This window comes from Manacus vitellinus, unplaced genomic scaffold, assembly GCF_001715985.3.
Source record: "Manacus vitellinus isolate BGI_N305 unplaced genomic scaffold, ASM171598v3 scaffold_21_pilon, whole genome shotgun sequence".
NCBI lineage: Eukaryota > Metazoa > Chordata > Aves > Passeriformes > Pipridae > Manacus > Manacus vitellinus.
Genome location: NW_021939546.1, coordinates 12,996,587 through 13,015,890, shown reverse-complemented (window position 1 = coordinate 13,015,890; position 19,304 = coordinate 12,996,587). Strand labels below are relative to the sequence as shown.

The 19,304-nt window shown below is 41.5% G+C and overlaps 1 protein-coding gene across 1 annotated transcript in view; it reads right to left on the bottom strand.

Moving 5' to 3' along the window:
* Positions 1-19,304, bottom strand: part of EIF2B3 (eukaryotic translation initiation factor 2B subunit gamma) — a 99,842-nt gene that overhangs the window by 35,780 nt on the left and 44,758 nt on the right. The window contains exon 5 of the mRNA XM_029959764.1: positions 14,097-14,186. Coding sequence (XP_029815624.1) covers positions 14,097-14,186 — 90 coding nt within the window. The remainder of the gene's footprint in view (positions 1-14,096; positions 14,187-19,304) is intronic.

The window sequence follows — 19,304 nt, the reverse complement described above, 5'->3', positions numbered from 1 at the left end:
CATATTTAAACACAGCTATGCAGAGGCTTTCAGTGACTTTTAACCATAAATAAACTTACAATCGTCTATGATATGGCAGAATTAAGTTTGTATCTATGTATATTATATTATATTACATTACATTATGGCCCACAGAGGGCCAACTTTTACTTGTTGCTGAAATGCAACTGCCTCTGGGATGAAGGGAAGCTTATTGAAACTTCAGCAAGAAATGAAGAACAATGTAGCCAACTGAAACACAAGAAGAGTTTTGGGGAAAAAAACCTAATACTGACTACTTAAAAAAAGCAAAACTTATTCCCCAATTATGCTTCAATGGGCTGTGATTTCTGCTCTTAGACATGTGTATTACTGGAGACTCTGTCTGTCATATGACACAGAAAATAATGGTTCTGACCAAACCTGGTAAAGAGAAAAATTTCATAAAGTATTTTATAATAATAGAAGAGTTTATTTAAGTCTAAATTTAGGTGAGCTTGCACAAATCTAGGTACCAGTAGGTGCTGTTTGGCTTGGCCCACAGCAGGAAAGGGAGCATCCACAGCTTTTACTTCCTGCAGCTAGTTCTCACCAGCTTTGGACACCCTGAACACAAGTGTCAGTTCCATTTACCGGCTGTCATTCATTTTCATTTTCCATGTTTAATGTTAAACACCATAAAATAGTATTAATGAGTATTAGCATTTTAATATCCTCCCTGTTTTATTAATCTGTGATGAAGCATGAAATCTACCACTGCTGCCAGCACCCACCTGTGAAATCTGCTGTTACCCTCCACGGAGAGTTGCAGGGGGTCCCCTGCTACCATCCTTAGCACAATCATCTACACCTACAGGTGCAGAGTGTGTTTGTGATTCCCCACTACAAACAAGCAGATCATTAGCCCTTTTATACCTACTTTTGCCTTTTTTTTTTTTTTTAACAGGCAAATGTTAGCTCTTGTACAGCTATGCAAGGGTACACTGGGTTGGGTTCTGATTTTAGCTCCATGGCCTTCAACAGAGATTCTTCAGATCACATCAAAAGGAGAACATGAGGCTGTATTTCAGACTGGTGCTCATAATTAATGTTAGAAATGTATACATAAATACAACTAAACAAATCCTGAGGCAAATTACAGTTTTGGCCAGAAAGAAGTTGCATGTTTATGCAGAACAATAAAGATGTAAGAAAAAGGGAGGGGGGAAGGAAAAAAAAAAGAGGGTGTGTTGGAAGAAAGAGAAAAGTTAATTCTGAACCCTGTAGGTACATAGTTCATGGTTCTCATCGCTTAAAGGATAAAGCCAAATAACATTTAAAAATTCCATGTAAGCTGGGAGCTCTCTTGTTGAATCTCAACGTTATTTTCTCCTGATCCTTTGATGGAGATTAAAAATTTCCATGTGAATACAAAGAAAGAAACAACAGTTACTCTGAGATTTTTTCCCCCCGAGCATTTAATGCTCCAAACTAGAGCAGCTAGCCACCATTCCCATCTCCTCCCCCCTCCTTAAAGAAAAAAAAGTCAACTCACTTTGAAGAAAAGACAAAACAGGGTCAGGGCAAGGGGGATTAGGGAAATGATATTTATATCATGGACCAAATTAAAATGTCAATGCAAGAGGCAGGCAAACAGCCCTTGCCACACATATACACCAGGCATGTTTCCTCAAGGAAACAGGAAAGAGATTTGAAAAGAGTTAATGCAGTTCTGAGTTAATACCACCTGCCTCAGACTCAACACCACTTAAAAGACAGTGTTTGGGTCCATTTCCCACAACGTGGTTTTAACAAGCTCAGTGGAAAAAGCAATTACAGGCCTTTTCCCCTTCTTCTCACTGATTCACTACTAAAAATGCTGGAATTTCTGAGATATGCTAAGAATGTGGAGAAAGCATGGAAGGGCTACATACAAAAGGAAAAAAATCAAATGACAAATTTATAGGGTGTGTGCCACATCCCTGCAGAAGGCTAATTCTGCTCTTATATGTTGCAATAATCCTTTTGCCTTTGTTTGGTGTACCTGAGACCAATTATAATACAGGAAAACTCCAAAGCAACCAGGCAAGCTAATAAACTACCAGGCAGTTAATTGTGCCTAATTCAATAACCTGCAACACCCATCATACCATCAAACATCTGTTATATCTTGCTACGTTTTATTCGTCCTGTTCTACTCCCAAAATTTCTATCACGAAAAGAGTAAATATATTTCTACCCGCCCCTCAATTTCACAGTAATTAATTATTTGTCAGTGTCTCTTTTTATTTTTGGAGCTAAAAGCCTACGGAGAAGACAAGGAAACTTTGAGAAATGTTCTACTGAAAGGTAATTCCACATGGCTGCAGTTGTGCTTCGTTTGTCTTTCCATGCTATTTTCTAACTACAGCGTTCCAGTCTGACAGCAACACAGTCCCAACGCTCATAAGAGCGTGTGTGACTCATTCAAAAGCCATTACACGGCAAGCCAGTAAAACTGCACAGCTTTGCTTTGCAGGCTCGAGTTTATGAATGACTTCCCAAAACTGCAGAATCACCACCAAAACCCTGCGTTCCGGATGACGGAGGAAAAGCAGAAGACACGCAAGTGGCAGTCACAGACACGGCAACACGGAGAGGATCCAGATCAAAGTATGAGAGGGATGGTATGGATGCAAACCACATGAAAAGCTGTTCTCAAGTTCCACCAAGTCTGGATGCAGTTAAAGGAGCAGGGATCTAACTTCCACTTCTGCCAAAAAGCCCTTTGGGAAACAAGGCAGCTTTCTGAAAAATTGACCACAGAAATTAAAACTCCTCAATTACATACTCAAATCCTTTGAAAGCGTGCACACACTCAGCTCAGGTCATCTAAGTAACCTTAACTCTGCCCTCTTGCCAAACAGCCAGGAACACCCCACAGCTCCCAACTAATACAGCTTTTGCATGGGAATGCCAGCAAGTTTAGACATTTTTAGAACTTCTCTCTGACCAAAAAGTCTCTGAGGCCGTCGGAGGCCACCCAGGGTGTTTGGCAGGTTGTGCACGCTGCTGAGGAATGGATCTCATTCATTCCCAGACAGCATCCCATTCTTCTAAAACAAGCGCACCTGCAACAAACGTGATTCCTTGCCAGAACTCATCTTTCCCCATTCTCTCCCACCTCCGCCTTTGCAGCCATCTGTGTCTGAGTTACCAACTTTTTTCTCAGTGCCTTAGAAATCAGGCTCCTTTTCTGAAAGAGAAACAGAGGCATTCTGATAATATGCCTAAACAAACACGCTATACAATGCATTTGTTGACACATATCCATAAACCGATGAATTACGTAAACTTAAGGTGGGTAATTATATATTTAGATAAATTGACAAACACTTCAGACTTGTCTGTATAAGACATGTCAGAAAATACAGACATGGTTGTAGCTTCACATGGGCAACCTCTTTCACCCCACTCCACTGAGACTGCATTAGAGGCACTGTAGCTGTCCACATCACTTTGCTGTTTCTCCATGGAGGTACAGCGTTTGGGGGACTGCAATCAAATGGACCTATTCTTGGTTTGATTTAAAAACTTCTGGGAGATAAAGAGGAAGCTCTGGTGTGTAATTTAGTCTTGCTTCCACCTGTACAAGTACCATTTCTACACCCTTCTCCACAGCAATCATTCTACCTTAACAGATTCCTGTCCTCTCCATTGATTACTAATCCTTACTTCACTTCTCCCTGTAGGACAACTCTTCTGTTCTTTTTACCATGGCATTTGCAACATGATCTTCTGTCTGTGATAAGACTAAACTTTTTTTCGGTCTTCACTTTATCCTTTCTTGAAGAACTTTAAGAGAAAGTTTTTTGGCCAATGAATCCCATCTCCTCTTTTTCACAAGCCTGCTTTTATTCATAATGTTCTTTCCAGATGGTATTAATCCATAAAAGTTTGGTGTAAAATGGTGTGTGGGCTATAGTTCATCTCTGCATCTTTGATTTAGGGAAATGTCCCTCCTTCTCTCCATTCAGGTCTTGAACTTCTTCAAAATCAGCAACTTAGCTAGACAGCACTTGGTATTTCCCATAGACTATTTAAAATGTTATACTCCCTTTTTTTATTTTTTCCCTTTAAGAAATTTGCAGTTGCTCTTTTCTTTGATTCAAGACTGTTCTAAGATCAGCCCTTACCTCACACTCCAGCTATTTATCACATTCAAAATGGAACTCAGAATACCACTACTGATTGAATGACAGTTTACTGACTTAAAGAAGACAGTTCTTAGCTACTCCATTCATGCATGTGTGCCCTATCATCATTGGTAGCATTTATTCTCCCTTCTATTCTAACTTCTCTATGAAGTTAAAATATCATGATAATTCAATGCAATAATAAAGTCAGCAACAGTGTTACAGACATCTTTATTATTGTTCCTGTTTCATTTGACTGGCTAAGGCACAATGAAATTTAACACTGAACCTACACCTAGAATACAAAAACTATGAGAGAAGTGGAACACTAGGAAAACAATTATTGTTCTCTCTCTTTACCAAAAGTTCAACCTGTCAGTAAAAGGGGACTCAGCATTTCAGAAGGATGAGTCAGTGATTGAGGTGGTGTGGAAGAAGAGATTTTTAGAAGCAAAACTGAGAGGGGAAGAAAGGAAAAGATTACCTAAAAAATTCTTGAAAATTGTATATTCAGATAATCTGAGTAGAAAATACAAGGGAATAATGTTTTCCACTGCAAGAGAAATTTTTGTGATATTATAATATTGTATCCTCACAGGGAGATGTCCAGCAAGGTAAGATAGTAACTTCACCCAAAGTATTATCTTACATGCAAGTACTGCTGGGTGGAGAAAATGCACTGCACCAATAAAAGAATGCAAAAGAATACTGTCCAAGTGGTGATCATTAAAGGGGAAAAAAAAGGAGGAAAAAAGTGCACAAAGATGGGTCAAAGATTCATCACTTCTCCTTGGTTCCAAATCCACATCTTGTAAGAAGGCAAAAGTCAACTTGACTGAAGGCTACCCAAGGAAACTGAAACTGCATCAAACAGTGGAAAGAACAGTTAACAATTTTTAATGTTTATTATCAGATCAGAACAAGCCCAGCTGAGGCCACCAAGAGGGCCAGGAGCACATGACGCAGGAGGAGAAGCAGGGGGAGCTGGGTTTGTTCAGTTTGGAGAAGGGAAGGTTGCAGGGGAATCTGATTACAGTTTTCCACTACCACAAGTGAAGTGATATAGAAGACAGCCTGACTTTTCCAAGAGATGCACAGTAAAAGGGCAAGAGGCAACAAATGCAAGCTGCAACAAGGGAAATTCCAGTTGGGACATAAAGAAAACAACTTTTCAGTGAGTGGTACAGTCCTGGGACAAGGCCCAGTCTTCATCCTCAGAGATTTTCAAAACTCAACTGCAAAAAAACCCCCTGAGCAACACAAAAGTTAGACTTACTTAAGCAGGAGGTTGGACTAGAGACTGCTTGCTATACATCCCTCCCAGTCTAAATATTTCTATGATCCTATAACTGAATGACCTTTTTCATGCCCTCCCTAAATTCCTTTTTTTAGGGAATCCAAAGTGTTGTAAATCAAAGTCAGAGAACAAAATTAACACATTTTAACATTTACTTCAGGAAAACATTTTCATTAGGAGCAGCCTGCACGCACAGAATGCTGCGCTGCAACCAAGTGTGCTTCCACTATCTCAGGCACGTGGCCACTATGGCATATCATGGTCTCACAGAGAGGTTTGCAATTCTTCAGGAAGTTGATCAGCTCCAGTTCAGCACATCCAAAGATATGTCTGCTCCCAGGCAGGTTGCTAACAGGAAAAGGAATAGTATTTCTTACAGAAGGCATCTGCTGAAAATCGTAATGTGTTTAAATCTAGTTAGGATCATTAGGGTTTTTTCCCCTGAGGTTTCAGGAGTGAGCTTGATTGGTACCATGGAAAGATGATAACAGTAAGGATACCCTGGAGGAGGAGGACATCAACAAATTTCAAATCTTGGCATTTCTACTGGGGAGCAGGGAAAGCTCCAACAGCTGGATATGTTTGACAAGGAAAGGAAATGGGAAAGATGAATTGCCATTTCACATTCTAATAGATTAAATACACTAAGAAAGAACTCGGGTTAGGTTAGTTGTTTCCCTTCCCCTCCTCCCCTTTTTCTTTTCCTTGTTTGGAAAGCCACAATCTATTTGCCCTGTCTTCACACAGTATACTTCCTGTAGGAGCTATTTGTTTATTTATCCGTTTTAATCACAAGGAAAGTATTCATTATAAAATCTCTCTTTACAGCAAAAGAGAAACCTTCCAGCCACACGGCTGACACATGTTAACTCGCAGGTATTCACAGAGCAGGTTCTGTTTTAAGCCATCTTTCAGGCAGCCACACAAAGACCACCAAAGCTGGGTGTTCAGCTCTGCCAGACCTCCCCCAGCCAGCAGCCCTTGCCAGGAAACACAGGTGACAGCCTGAATGATAAAAAGGCATTTAGAGGGGAAAAAGAAAAAATGCACTGGTTTAGTCTGGGCAGCACCTTAATATAAACCTGCAGGGGCCTTTGTGTACAGCATAGCACACAGCCATCCAAGCAGGAGCTCCAGAGCCAGTCACTCACACCTCCAGTTTCCAAAGATCTCACACTGCCCTGCCATTTATCGGGGAGGAGAAGGGTAGCTCCACTGCAGCTCTTTTCAGGGCAACAGATCTCAGAACACAGCACTGAGACAGCAAACTTTGCTCTCCCCTCCTAGTGCTGGCCCTGTGAAGGCTTTCTGGACACAGTGGAGGGGAGCCGAGCAGAGAAGCGTGCTCTGGGATTGCAGCTGAAGCAGTTTGGAACGGCAGAGTGCTATGACCTCACACAATTTGCTCTTATTTATTTCAGCAGTTCAAAAAAAAAAAAATAAAAAATCCAGTGTTTAACTTCGTAAACAAATCATACTGACTTTGGCTATAAAGTTTAGTGCAAATTTGCTCAGTTCAGAAAAGAGTTTCTCTACTGGCAAATTCTGGCAGGCAGCTATCCAGAACTGTGGAAGAGCCGATTTGTTTTCTTAGCTACAGCTCAGCCTCTCATGGGATGCACCCCAAGAGAAGGGCTCCCCAGGGAAAGTGGATTTCCCTGGTGGCAAGCAAGATATTACCACTCAGCATTCCCAGGACAAGGCGCTGCAAATGCTTAGTCAGACCTTTTGAAGTGACCACAGTGCTGCTGTTTATTATTCTTGCCTTTCCAGTACCACCCATCTTCCTGCTGGCCACAGGCAGAGCTGCCCACTTCCCAGGTGACTGTACCAGGGAAACGGTGGCTTTTTCTACACCCAGCAATTCAGAAGGGTCAAATTCGGGACAAAATGCTGATTCGCAAAACACATTACTAAACACAACAAAATTTTACCTTGCTTTTAGGAGGAAAAGGGGTGGGGAAAAAAGAGGGAAGGACACCACAAAAGCACGTGAAATGTCCTAACGTATAAGAGGAAGATGTGTGTTGCCAACTTAGTTTTAGATATACCGACACAGTCTTTTGAAATTAAGTCCAAAGATCTTCTTATGTCAGAAAATGCATGTGCCACTCTGATGAGCAACAGAGAACCCAGAACATCTGAGCAAACACACAGTGGCACCTGCCTTCACCAGATCTGAGACAACCAGCATTCAGTGGTGGTGCAGCTGGGGTGGTTATAGATACATTGCCCAGCATTTCCTGTTGTAAGTTTCTGTCTTCATCTGTTTGTAAACTTTGCCAAAGTGTAACTATTTTGGCAGAAATTACCTATGCCAGGTGTTTGCCTCAAGCTGATTATTTTTTGGATAGCTTCATCAAAAATGTCTCAGCTATTTCCAAGAATAAAATTATGGAAAAAACCTTTGTTTTGACCACGGTAAAATATTTCATCTGCTCTGTTGAAAAGCTCTTGCACTTCCATGCTTGTAATTTGGCACAGGGTTGTCTTTTCATTGGGGCGTTACATTTATAAACAGAAAATGTGCCCATACTACATCAAGCTAAGTCTGAAAAAACACTGTTTGCACATGCTTGGAAGAGACCTGTTTTGCAGCTAATTTTTTTATACTTCTAAAAGGTATAAGTCCTCCTATATTGGGCATGCTCCATTCTCTTTTCTGCAGGGTAACTGCCGTGTTCATGTACTACTCCATAGAGAAACAGAATATGCTCCAGGCCAAGGTTACAAATGCTGAGTTGGATATTCTTTGAAGCTTAGAGCATCCCATCTCCCTCTGGCAGCTGACCTGAAAGCGATAAATCTATGTTGATAACAGCTACTTCAATAGCAAGAGTCACAGTAGCCTCGCTGATTAATTCTAAAAGTGTCATATACAAAAATATATATACACATACTTAAAAGAATATCAGGGTAACAGTTGGGGTACTCAAATTAAGAAAAGCTATAAGCATGTTGCTTATACCTTTTTTAAGAACTCATGTGTGTACATTATGACACAACCCTTAAAAACACACCTACTTTTCCTCTCTCCCCAATCTCAGTCTCTTCTTCCCCCAATGCAAAGATGGACTATGCCCTGAGGATGAATCACAGTTGTGTAATGAGGCAGAAGAATGACTGGCTCATTTGTTAGAACATGTGTGCTAAATGTACAAGGCAGAGGGCTGCGAGGGGAGAAAAGAACTGCTAAGATGTAAGGCAAATGAATGATGCCTGAAGAACTGATTTTTAAAATTTTTTTGGTAATTCCCTTCTGTCAGAGGATATTACAGATACTGCTGAATGCAGAACGTAAATCTAATTTCTGCAGTTTGCCACCAATTGTGTGCTTTCAATTTTATCAGTGTCACCCTGTAACAGCTATCACCAATGGAAAAGATTTTTTTCAACATTATGAGCTCTCTGTATAACATTAAGAATTGAAAAATGGCACACTTAAGACGAAGATGCTTCAAACTTTAGCTCTTGTGTACCCTGGTTTCCCCCTTTCAGAAGGGGAAAAACCACTGCTTTGCTAATAGGGGTGCTGGAAAGATAGTTAATGAAATGTGTGCAGGGCATTACAGTATCAGTGATGAGCACCAAGAATCCAAAAGCGAAGTATTTACCTTATCTTCAGAACAGGGTTTAAACAGTAAGGTTGGTGGCCTTCACTTGAACTATAGAAGTTACAAATAATATTGAACAGTATCTCCTTCAGCAAATATCTCGGGCAACAAATGAAGCAGTGGTCACAGAGTGGAAAAAAACCCTCAAAAAAAACATAAAGTCACGTAACTGGAGACTGTACCATAATATAGGGCAAATACAAAAGCAAAAAGTTGCACGGGAAGCATCAGCTGTGGCACTTCCTAACTGCCAAGTGCTTATATTTACAAAGTTAGTATTTTGAAATGTAGCTTTTTGTATGTTAAACCTGTAACTAAGGTCTGATTAGCATATTCCTGGCAGGCTCTGCACTGATGAAATTCGTGAAAAGTGATTTTGGGGAAGCAACTTAATAAGTAGGATCACATACTGCTTTGCTTTAGGCAGCCTTGATCTGGCTTCAGACTTTCAGTCTACCTCAATGAGGTGGAATTCTTACACATATTACAAATGTTGTCATCTGTACCTGCACAACTGACTGCGGGCACAATGCCATTCCTGCATACCTATATTATAAATGCATATTACATATGCTCTCTAGCATATTCACAGGATGTATATAGTGACTTCAATTTACAAAGCAAGTTTGAAGCTTCCATGTTAAAACTTCACAGGGAAAGGGGTTGCTCTGTATCTGTCTGCCCCCCTCCTGCCCTCCCCTGAGTGAGTTATCTTATTTCACCAGGCTACAGCTTTAGAAAGATTGTGGGCTCACACGGCACAGGCCTAGATCCTGCCCTCCGTTACACATGAAGTTCACGGGGGAAAGGGAATAAGGACTCTGTTCTTCCATCTGCCCTGAATGCAGCAGCGAGGCAGGATTCCAACCTAGCACTCAGGAGAGTGCCAAAAAAGGGACTGGCTACTGTGCTGGCTGCCACCCCAGGGCCCCAGGGGTGTGAGGCCCGCCAGCTGTGGGGTGGAGCCGTGCCCCCAGCCAGCTACAGCCTCTGCTTCTGTCTCGCTGCTGGCTCAGCTCGTGGAACGACCGCTTTAAGAAAAGCAACACTGTGCAGTTCATCGTGCAGTGCAGGTGTTCACCTTCAACTATCCCTGCCCTGTGCTGGCAGAGCACCTCCGGCAGCACACACGGCCTGTGCTCGCCCGCCTTCCCACGCCACAAGGCGCAGCACCCATGGAATCCTCGGGCTGGCCTGACTCTGGAAAAGGAAATGCTGAGGAAACGAAAGCTCTCACCTAAATACAAGGAGATCAGATTTTTAACTGACTTCCCTCCCGTGCAGAGGTGTGACACAATTCCACAGACTCTCTACCGAGGCCAATCTCAGCAACTCTAACTTCACTGATGCAGAAAGGAACCTGAGGAAGAACCAAAGGTCTCTGATAAATCATACCAAGGACAGGACAGCTACCACAAGCTGAAAATTCAGCCCAAACAAGAGCTGCTTCACATTTAGGTCACAGTCCCTGTTCAGACAGAATGAATACAGTTGGTAGCATGACTCTGTGACTCTTGTGAATCTAGTGGGAACAGACCCAGAAGTCACCAGTGTCAGGTATCCACTGTGGACGCAGGGATGGAGACGTCCATCCGAGGGCAGAGCTCCCAGTGCTCGAACTGGCACCCCTGTGCAGAGGCTGCCAATGCACTGCAGCTGATCAATCTACCCTGGTGACACAGAAGTGTGGAAAGAATGGAAGGAACAAATTCCAGCTGTAGGAAATAAACTGCCGTGGGCAAGAATTTCTTAGGCTGTTGCCCGAGCCACTGTGGAACCATAAGCATTTGACCTTGGTAGATTTGGAGAGGGTAGGACCCTTGCACACTTGATTTCACTAGGATCCACTGCTGAACTGGTGGATGAATAACAGAGATTTAACTGACAAAATGCATTTTTTCCTCCTAGGAAAGAGAAAAAAGTTTCATTCCTGAAAAATAAATTCCCCAGGTTTAAGTAACATTAGGGGCATCGTATTACTTTTGTCTGGACATACATATTTGAGGAGGTTCTAATAAACAGAACATTTCCTCTGACTTTTACTCAAAGGCACTAGCAAGCTCTGCCTTTTAAAAGTTTGATTTGCTATACTGCAATAAAACTTCAGGCAGGAGAATCTACTATTCAGGTCTTTTAAAATAGTTCATAAAAATGTATTAAAGGACTACAAACTGAGTTATAGGCTACCAAACAGTATTTTGATCTCTCCTAACATCCCTCATCATAGAATCTCACTGCTGCCAAACAAATACTGATTATTTTCCAAACAATCCCACCCAGAAGAGGAAACAAGTGCACAGAAAAATCAAGGTATCTGTCTAGTACCACAGACAGTGGCCAAGCTGATGAAAAAAACCTTGGTATCACTTCACCTTGGAGGTGAGTATTCAGCCTTTTTCCAAAACTGTCACACAACAAATACAAATACAATGCATGTATTAATCTGACTGCAATTTACTCTTACATTCTACAAACTACAGTACAAACTACATTCACCCAGGGAGAACTTGATGGAACACTTTGCAGCTAAGCTGGGACTCACTGAAGAAGAAACAGATCCCACATAGATAACCACATGAGTTTTCATGCAATGCTTTGACCTGGAAGCAATCATAATTTTCCTCTGCAAAAGCCAGTTGTAGCATCTGAATTTTTTTACCGCTGGTCAACACCTTTTCGGCTTTTGTATGTCAAAAAAACATTTGAAAAAATGTAAATGCTTCACTGCGCTACAAACAATGAAAAAAGGTGTTCTGCCTGCCATCAAACCCCGCTGTTAAAATATTAACACAATGTAAATATTGTAATATTGAGGAAGTACACTGTGTCAGTACTTCCTGGCACTGTACAAGAGCTTCACTGTTCACTTCAGTCCCTGCTGTTAGTTTTAAACACACACAACTTAAACAAGGCATCTGAGCTTCTCCAGTCCTGGTGAGGAATTTCAGAGAGGCAAAATCTTACTGTAGGTTCTTCTCTAGACTAAAAACCAAAGTATTAAAAAGAATCCTTAAACCCAAATAACCATGTAGATGTCAGTACTTCTGAGGCAAAAATGATCCACAGGGTCTTTCAAAAGTCTTGGCATATTACTGCCAAACATGGAAAGATCACTGGGTATGCACTGTCCTCCCCTTCCTCAGAGAAGAAAAACAAGCTGCAAATGCCCACTGATGCCAGAAGTCTGAAAGCCTAAGTTATTCCTCATGGCAAAAGTCCCATTCCCCAGATTTGCCAGTTAAGCACATTACTTGCAATTGACTCCCTCAATTGACCGAATAAGCAGCATTTGTGTAATAAAGGGAATGAAGCAGATACCTGCCATTACTAAGCCAGATGTTGCTATCAGGTCTTAAGAAATGCTGCCTAGCTGCTGTAAATATCTATTTGCCGTGGAAGTGTCACAGAATAGCAGCACAGCCTCAAAAAATAGTGAAGACAGAGAACGACCTCGCTATAGAAAACAAACAAACAAAAAACTCCGATCGGTCATACTTGCAAAAAATCCAGTAGATTTGTTCTTTGGGGACCTGGGGGAAACTGGAAGAGTTAAGAGCAGGATTTCACTCTGCTGGCTTTGGTTAATAAAAGGTAAAATCCTGACTGACGAAGTCAAAGATCTCACCAGTTTCAACTGAAATAGCATAAAGCCTTGAAATCTGAAGTTACCACTATTACTCAGACATATCTGACAAAGACCATCCTTGTCCCACAGATCTAAATTCAAAACAGAATGAACTACCAGGGAAAAATAACTGAATGTGTGAAATGTCTAATATTCCAGAAATGTCTAATACCAGCAAAACTACATGGTTAGGATTTCAAGAAATGAGTCCTACGTATTGTATGACAAAGGAGAAGTGTAAGTGCTGCTTCATGCTACCACAGGAAACACAAGAATTCCAAAACGTCACCAGCTTTCTGAAATATGCTGAATACATGTTTATTCCAGGTTTAAGGCATCTGCTGCTCCTGAAGCTTTCTCATCTTTCCTACATGTTTCTGTACATGAATGTGAACTAAAATAACTTGTACAATGCCTTCATGTACCAGTCAAAATATTGGATAAGCCTTATTCTTATGCATGGTTAAGAAATTGCTCTGGAGCTTAACACAGATTTTCCACTTAATTTTAACCCACAGACCCTTATTCTGGAAGAGCTCTTTCAGTCATGTATCCAGCTGCATCACAAGATTTGTATATGGTCAAGACTAACATAAATCTCCCACCCTCAATGTTTTTTCACATGTCAGTTTATCTGCTAAGAAAATGCACTATGAACACAACACTTAGCCCCTGTATCTTTCATCTTACTTAAAAGGGGAGAAAACTCTTGAGAGCTCAGTGAGCATTCAGTATATATAATAGGCATGAGAGGGCTATAAAAAGTCTAGGAACAAGACATTATTCCAAAACTGAACTACTTACTGTGAGGGGGGTTGTTCATTTGTTTGTTTTTTAAAGATAAACATGGGGGGGTGTTGCCTGTTTCATGAAATATTATAGCTAAGATCCTTCTCCACTTCCATAAATGGATGTTTTTCTTACTCTCAGTGGGTGGTCTCAGAGTTTTGACAGAGGAACATCACAAGCTAAAAACATAGGATGCTACAGAGATAGCCCACCTGCAGCGGTGGTGGATGTGAAGGGGCAGAGAGAAGGTGATTGCAAAGGCCAAAACAGACTGTGGTGGGGGAAATCAAAGGTCAGAAATGTATTCACAGGGCTAACAATGGGGGAGCCCCAGTAAAATGAGCAGCCAAAAAGCATGGATAGATTAGAAAAAGAAGGGATGCAGAAAAAAGACAAAAATGTTAGTTGTTCACTTATGCTGTTATTATTTTTTAAAAATATCTGAATAAGAAACTCAGCCATAGGGCTTAGCATTCCTTTTAGTGTAGTTAAAGCATTTTGAAAACTGGTTTCTTTTACATTTCAATTTTATGTTAGCTAATTTAGGAAAAAAAAAAATCTTCCTTTAAAAGTTCTGGTATAAACCTAACATCAGTGCAAACACCTGTTACTACTTTGTGTGTTGCTTGGTTTCTTACCTGTTTTCTACCAGAAAGTCTACCACATATTTCTTCAGACAGTAGAGATGGGCATCCATCAGCCCTGTTCTGATGTGCATTCTGGGGTGCCTGGAAAAGAATAAAAAAGGGAAAATCATGGAGCTTTGCATGGCCACTTACAAGAGCTTGACTTTGCAATGAGGTCAGGGCATAGTGAAAAGTGTGCAAAGGTCTGTTCCTTTCCATCTGCTGCTGGATTGACAGAAGAGAACAGTGCAGGCTGCCATTACTGGGCTGTGTCTATAAACTTACACCTGCTGGCCCTGGGCTGATTTGCTGTGAAAGAAAACACCTCCTCCAAGGAGTCATTACTCCTGCTACATCTTCTCATGTAAGTGGAAATTGCACATTACTGGGCAGGAAGCCAAAGTAATGGGCCCAGAGTGCTAAAAGTTACAGTGGGTAATGTCAGGGTACAATAATTCAAAGCTTCTGGCGAAGTGCCTGCCTTAATATGCAAGGCTGGGCATGTTCTGCTAGCAAACACAACAACACTACTGTATTTTCTCCAACACTTCCTGGAGGGAAATAAGGGAAGGAGATAGGGTCTGCTCACCTTTCCTACACTACACATTACAAATGACTGCCACAGCTCAATTACAAAGGATTTGCTTATCCAGCCCAGTAAGGTGGAAAAGATCAGTAAAACTCCCACTCATCGTAAGGCAAACAGGGAAGTCTTCGCTTTCAGAGCAGTGGCAGGTTAATATTTCGGAACCTCAGGAATCTCCAATAGCTTCAATATTTTAAGAATGAAGTTTAAATCACAAAGACTCACTGATAACTTCTATTGCTTCTCTTTATGCATTCTCTGCTCTTGGATAATGGAAACACTTTTTGGAATCTGTCTCAAAGCAGCTAGATATTTTATGCCAATATTATTTTCCATTCCACAAACCTGTGGCCTTATTTGAGAGCGTTCTGGTTGTCTGAACACTCGCCACTAGTTCTGAGGACAGGAAAGCCACAAGAATATTTAGCTTGCAGATTAAAAAAGACAAAACACAGCAACAGTCAGAGACTACACTGAGCTGTTCAAGACACCTGTAACTGCATTTCTGGTCAGAGGCTATTAAGGAGAGATATTTCAATCCACAACCGAAACTGTCTCTGGTTCCATTTTTCCTCCTTTGATGTCTGCATTTCATAATGAAGTCTGAATGAACATATCTTACCAGTATATTCTATCCAACTTTGTTTGCTTAATCCAGAACACGCTAAAGTCAGATGCTTGTGATCATAATCACTTTTATTATTTAGTTAGCCCAGCAGAAGGATCACTCACAAATTGGGCATACATATATATATTTTTTTTTCAGTGTGATAGTATTGGTTTATACATATATTTATATATATAACCCAATACTACCACACTGAATATTTAGTAACACCAAAGCTGTAAGAATATCAGGTGTTCTAGTAAGCCATTTTTCAGTGTATTTCTCAATGAATGCATTGAACTACCAAAGTATTTAAGTTTTAACATTTTATGACTTAGGTGGCATTTCTCAAGCATGCCATTCAATTCAAGCTAGGTATATTTTTGACTATAACAAAATTCCTCAAGTCCCATTTGCAAAGGAAAGCTCCTATAATAGTAGTACAACACTTTGCAGTGAAGTATGTAGTACTAAAAAAATGATATATGCACTTTTAGTAGATTACTTCATTAACAAAACATGAGCTCACCTAGCAATGCTCCAGTACTGATGTTATCGGTGGCCCAGATGTTGCTGTGGAAGTCAGCCCAAATAGCAATGTTCCTTATGCAAAGAGGATAGGGAATCCACTAATTTTAATGAGGTCTTGCAGTTGGAAGTCAGCAGACTCCCTCCTGTTCTGCATCCTGAGAATGGTTTCCACATTTTGTGTATTTATGAAGGGGAGAAATTTCACATCTTCTCTGAGAAGGGCTCCCTTGTATTTATGTAACGAATATAATAGTTTACTGGGAAAATGAACAAATCAATGGAACGAGGTAATAAATACGTAAAAATATAGAAATGGATGCAATATGGAAAGGAGAGGGGAAAACGGGAGGAAAAACCTCCAATTCTTAACTTGAAGATGACAAACATGACAAAAGTTCCTTTAGTGCCAGATTTCTCCTCTTGCTATTCAAGATCTATCACAACCCTGCTTAAACACCAGGCAGGGGAAGGCTGCAGGGGTTAGGCACCAAGCAAGGGCATAAAACAGGAACCCCCCAGTAAAAGCTGGTTCTGTTGCTGTGTCTGTGTGCAGTCTCCCACCTGCAAACTGGAACAAGGCTATTTAGCCACACCGCAGGACACTGAGGATTTGCGGGCTGAAGTTTGTATCTGCATGCAAGTATTGTACCAAGTTTTTCTGTAGCTAAGCAACTTTGTTATAAAGTTATACAAAATCGGTGGAAGTGGACAAACAGTAGCACGGTGCTGTCCTCCAGCTCCTCCATCACACACACAAAAAAACCCACAAAAAGCAGCCAGACAACAAGACGTACTGAAATGCCACTCTGAGTTAGCTTTCAATGTAGAATATACTAACAATAACAGAACATCATGCTGGACAAGAGGGAGGTCCCACAATGAAATCCTCTGAAATACAGACCACCTAAGTGATTTGCAACAGAATAGTCCCAGAGATTAATATTATAATCACAGCTTCAAAGGTCAAACAGGCAAGTTTGGGCACATGCATAAACAAAGCTGTGATTTCTGTAAACCAGACTCGAGGAGAGAATAGCCACACTAAACCAGACTGATAAGAGTACTCTATCATAACAAGCCACTAAAGATAATGCTAATTTTCATTGACTAGTACTTAAACCAGTTTATCTTCAGGTAAAAGCAAAGGAGCCAAATAATCTAACAGATAACAGCAAACTCCATCACCATTTCAAATGAGCATCTGGTTACTAATATGGAGAGCCACACTCCCTTCTCATGCCTCTGATCTCCCACTCCATCAGCTAATCTTTACAACATATGAAAAATGAGCCCCCGTCGCAAGGAGCAGCCGATATGGAGAGAATCGAATAACAAACAATGCAGGAGCTGACGCACCTCGACTTACTGCTCCGGGGGAGATAATACAGAAGGCTTTTAATTATATCATCAAAGCAAGGGAGAAGGTACTAGGAGGGGCTGGCTGCAGATGGTTAAGTGTTAATGAATGCCGGGTTGGGTGGTTTATCAAAAGAAAAAGCCTGGATATGTATCTGAGCGGGTCACCCTTGAGATGAAAGTTGTAACAGCCATTGTTGGGGCTCTTTAATGAGCGAGGAATGTCAAATGTGTACCCGCTAAGAATCATACCAATTACTAAATGAACTTTGGTTCAATCTAGCAAATGTAATCAAGCACAAGTCATTAAAATACATGGTAAAGCTCCCGTTGGTGCTGCCACTATAGTGTCTATTATTGTGTGTGCTCCCATGCAAGGGAGGGGGCTGCTCCCAGTTGTAAGCTGTGTGTGTTATGTTAAGTGATGGCAGGTTTTAGTCCTAATGATGAGGCACGGAGGGCTCCCTGGCAGAAAGTTGACAATGAGGAGCCTAGGAGAGATCTGTGGAGAAGTCAGGGAAAGATCAGCAATTAAAAGCGCAATTTCAAAGAATGCAATTTAATGTGTAAAATTAGCTTTTATTAGCACATAATTCCACAAAATCCTGACTCGGGATGAGGGTGCATAAAGGTCTGCAACAGTCCTTAGAAAGGTCTGTGCCCGTAATTCCTGACACGCCATTGTGAAATAATAAGCAGTACTAACAGGATTGATGCATGCTTCATACATGGCATTGCTTTGAAAGTGGAGCCCGGGAGCTTTTCTCTCCCTGATAACCTCCCTCAGGATTTCCTCCCTCAGGGAAATCAACCACTGATAGAGCAAACTTCCCTTGTTTAAAGGCAAAAAGTCGGACAATTGTTTCAACTGTAAACTAATTAAGAGAGATTACCACCAAGAGCTGGAGGTTCCAACCAGCCCTGCACTCCCACTGACAGTGTGATAATGCCAGGCTGGGGTCAAAATCATAAATCTGAAGGGAGCACACACAATGCTTAAAGCCAAAAAGCCTCTCTACTAAGCATGGGATATTGCCACATTAACCTCACCACCTCACAAATAAACTAGCTGAGAAAGAGAAATCCCATGGCCTCTTTCCCTTTAACTTCATACAGCTGTTGACGGAAAATATGAAGGTCTTTAAATAAGCTCAAGGACCTGAGGCTGTCCGTACTCTAACACTAATCCAAGCAATGACACAATAAAAATCCAATCATACCTGCTATAAACCTGGCTCCTGAGCTGATACCTGAATTACATCCACCATGGGCTCATGGGGTATTAGTTCATCTTCCTCCTCATCCTTCCAAAGTAAATAAATAACAGCATGCTAAGTACAAACTATGCGTTCCACACTAGTTTCTTTTCTAATTAATGGCATGTAGCTCACACAGTCCATGCAGCCAAACAGTCTACCACATTCTTCCTATCCCTCACACTATGAACTGTATTCCTGTGTGAAGCAGCAGTGCCATCCAGTTCAAACACACGGTGCTGACCCCTGCCTGTCTGCACCGACGTGGTGCTCTCGTGTTGATACAAAGCCAGTGTACAGATCAACACGCAGAGAAGTCTCACAGCAAAAGCTGCCAGACCACCTTTAATGTCTCAAGCATTCCTGCTTTTAAAGGAAAAAAAAATAATCCCTAAATCGCATTGCTCATTTACGGGACAGCTCTTGGCTGTAAACTCACCAATAATAAAAGACCACTGTTACACTGGCTCTTCAAAAATCCCAGACACCTTATGACCTTAATTTTTTTTTAAAATTTTTTTTTTTCCAGAGTGCTCTTGGCCAAAAAGATCCCAAAGCACTTAGCCAAATGAATGTCCCCACTGTATGCCGGGCCTCCTTTGCCCACCGGTGAAATGCTGCCACCTCTGGGCTGAACAGCCGCGGTGGTGGAGGCGCTGGCCGGGACCCCCGTGCCCGGGGCTGCCCAGTGCCCCTCACCCGCTGGCTGCAGAGGAGCAGGGCTGAATCAGAGGATGCTGCTTCTTGGGTGGAACAGCTGTTTCAGTTCTGGCTGTGGGGGATACCTCAGTGGCACAGGCGTGTCTCACAAAGCGTGCCAAGGGTCGGGTGAACCTGACTTCTGTTTCCCAGCTCAGAGGCATCCCCTCACCGCTTCCCTTCCC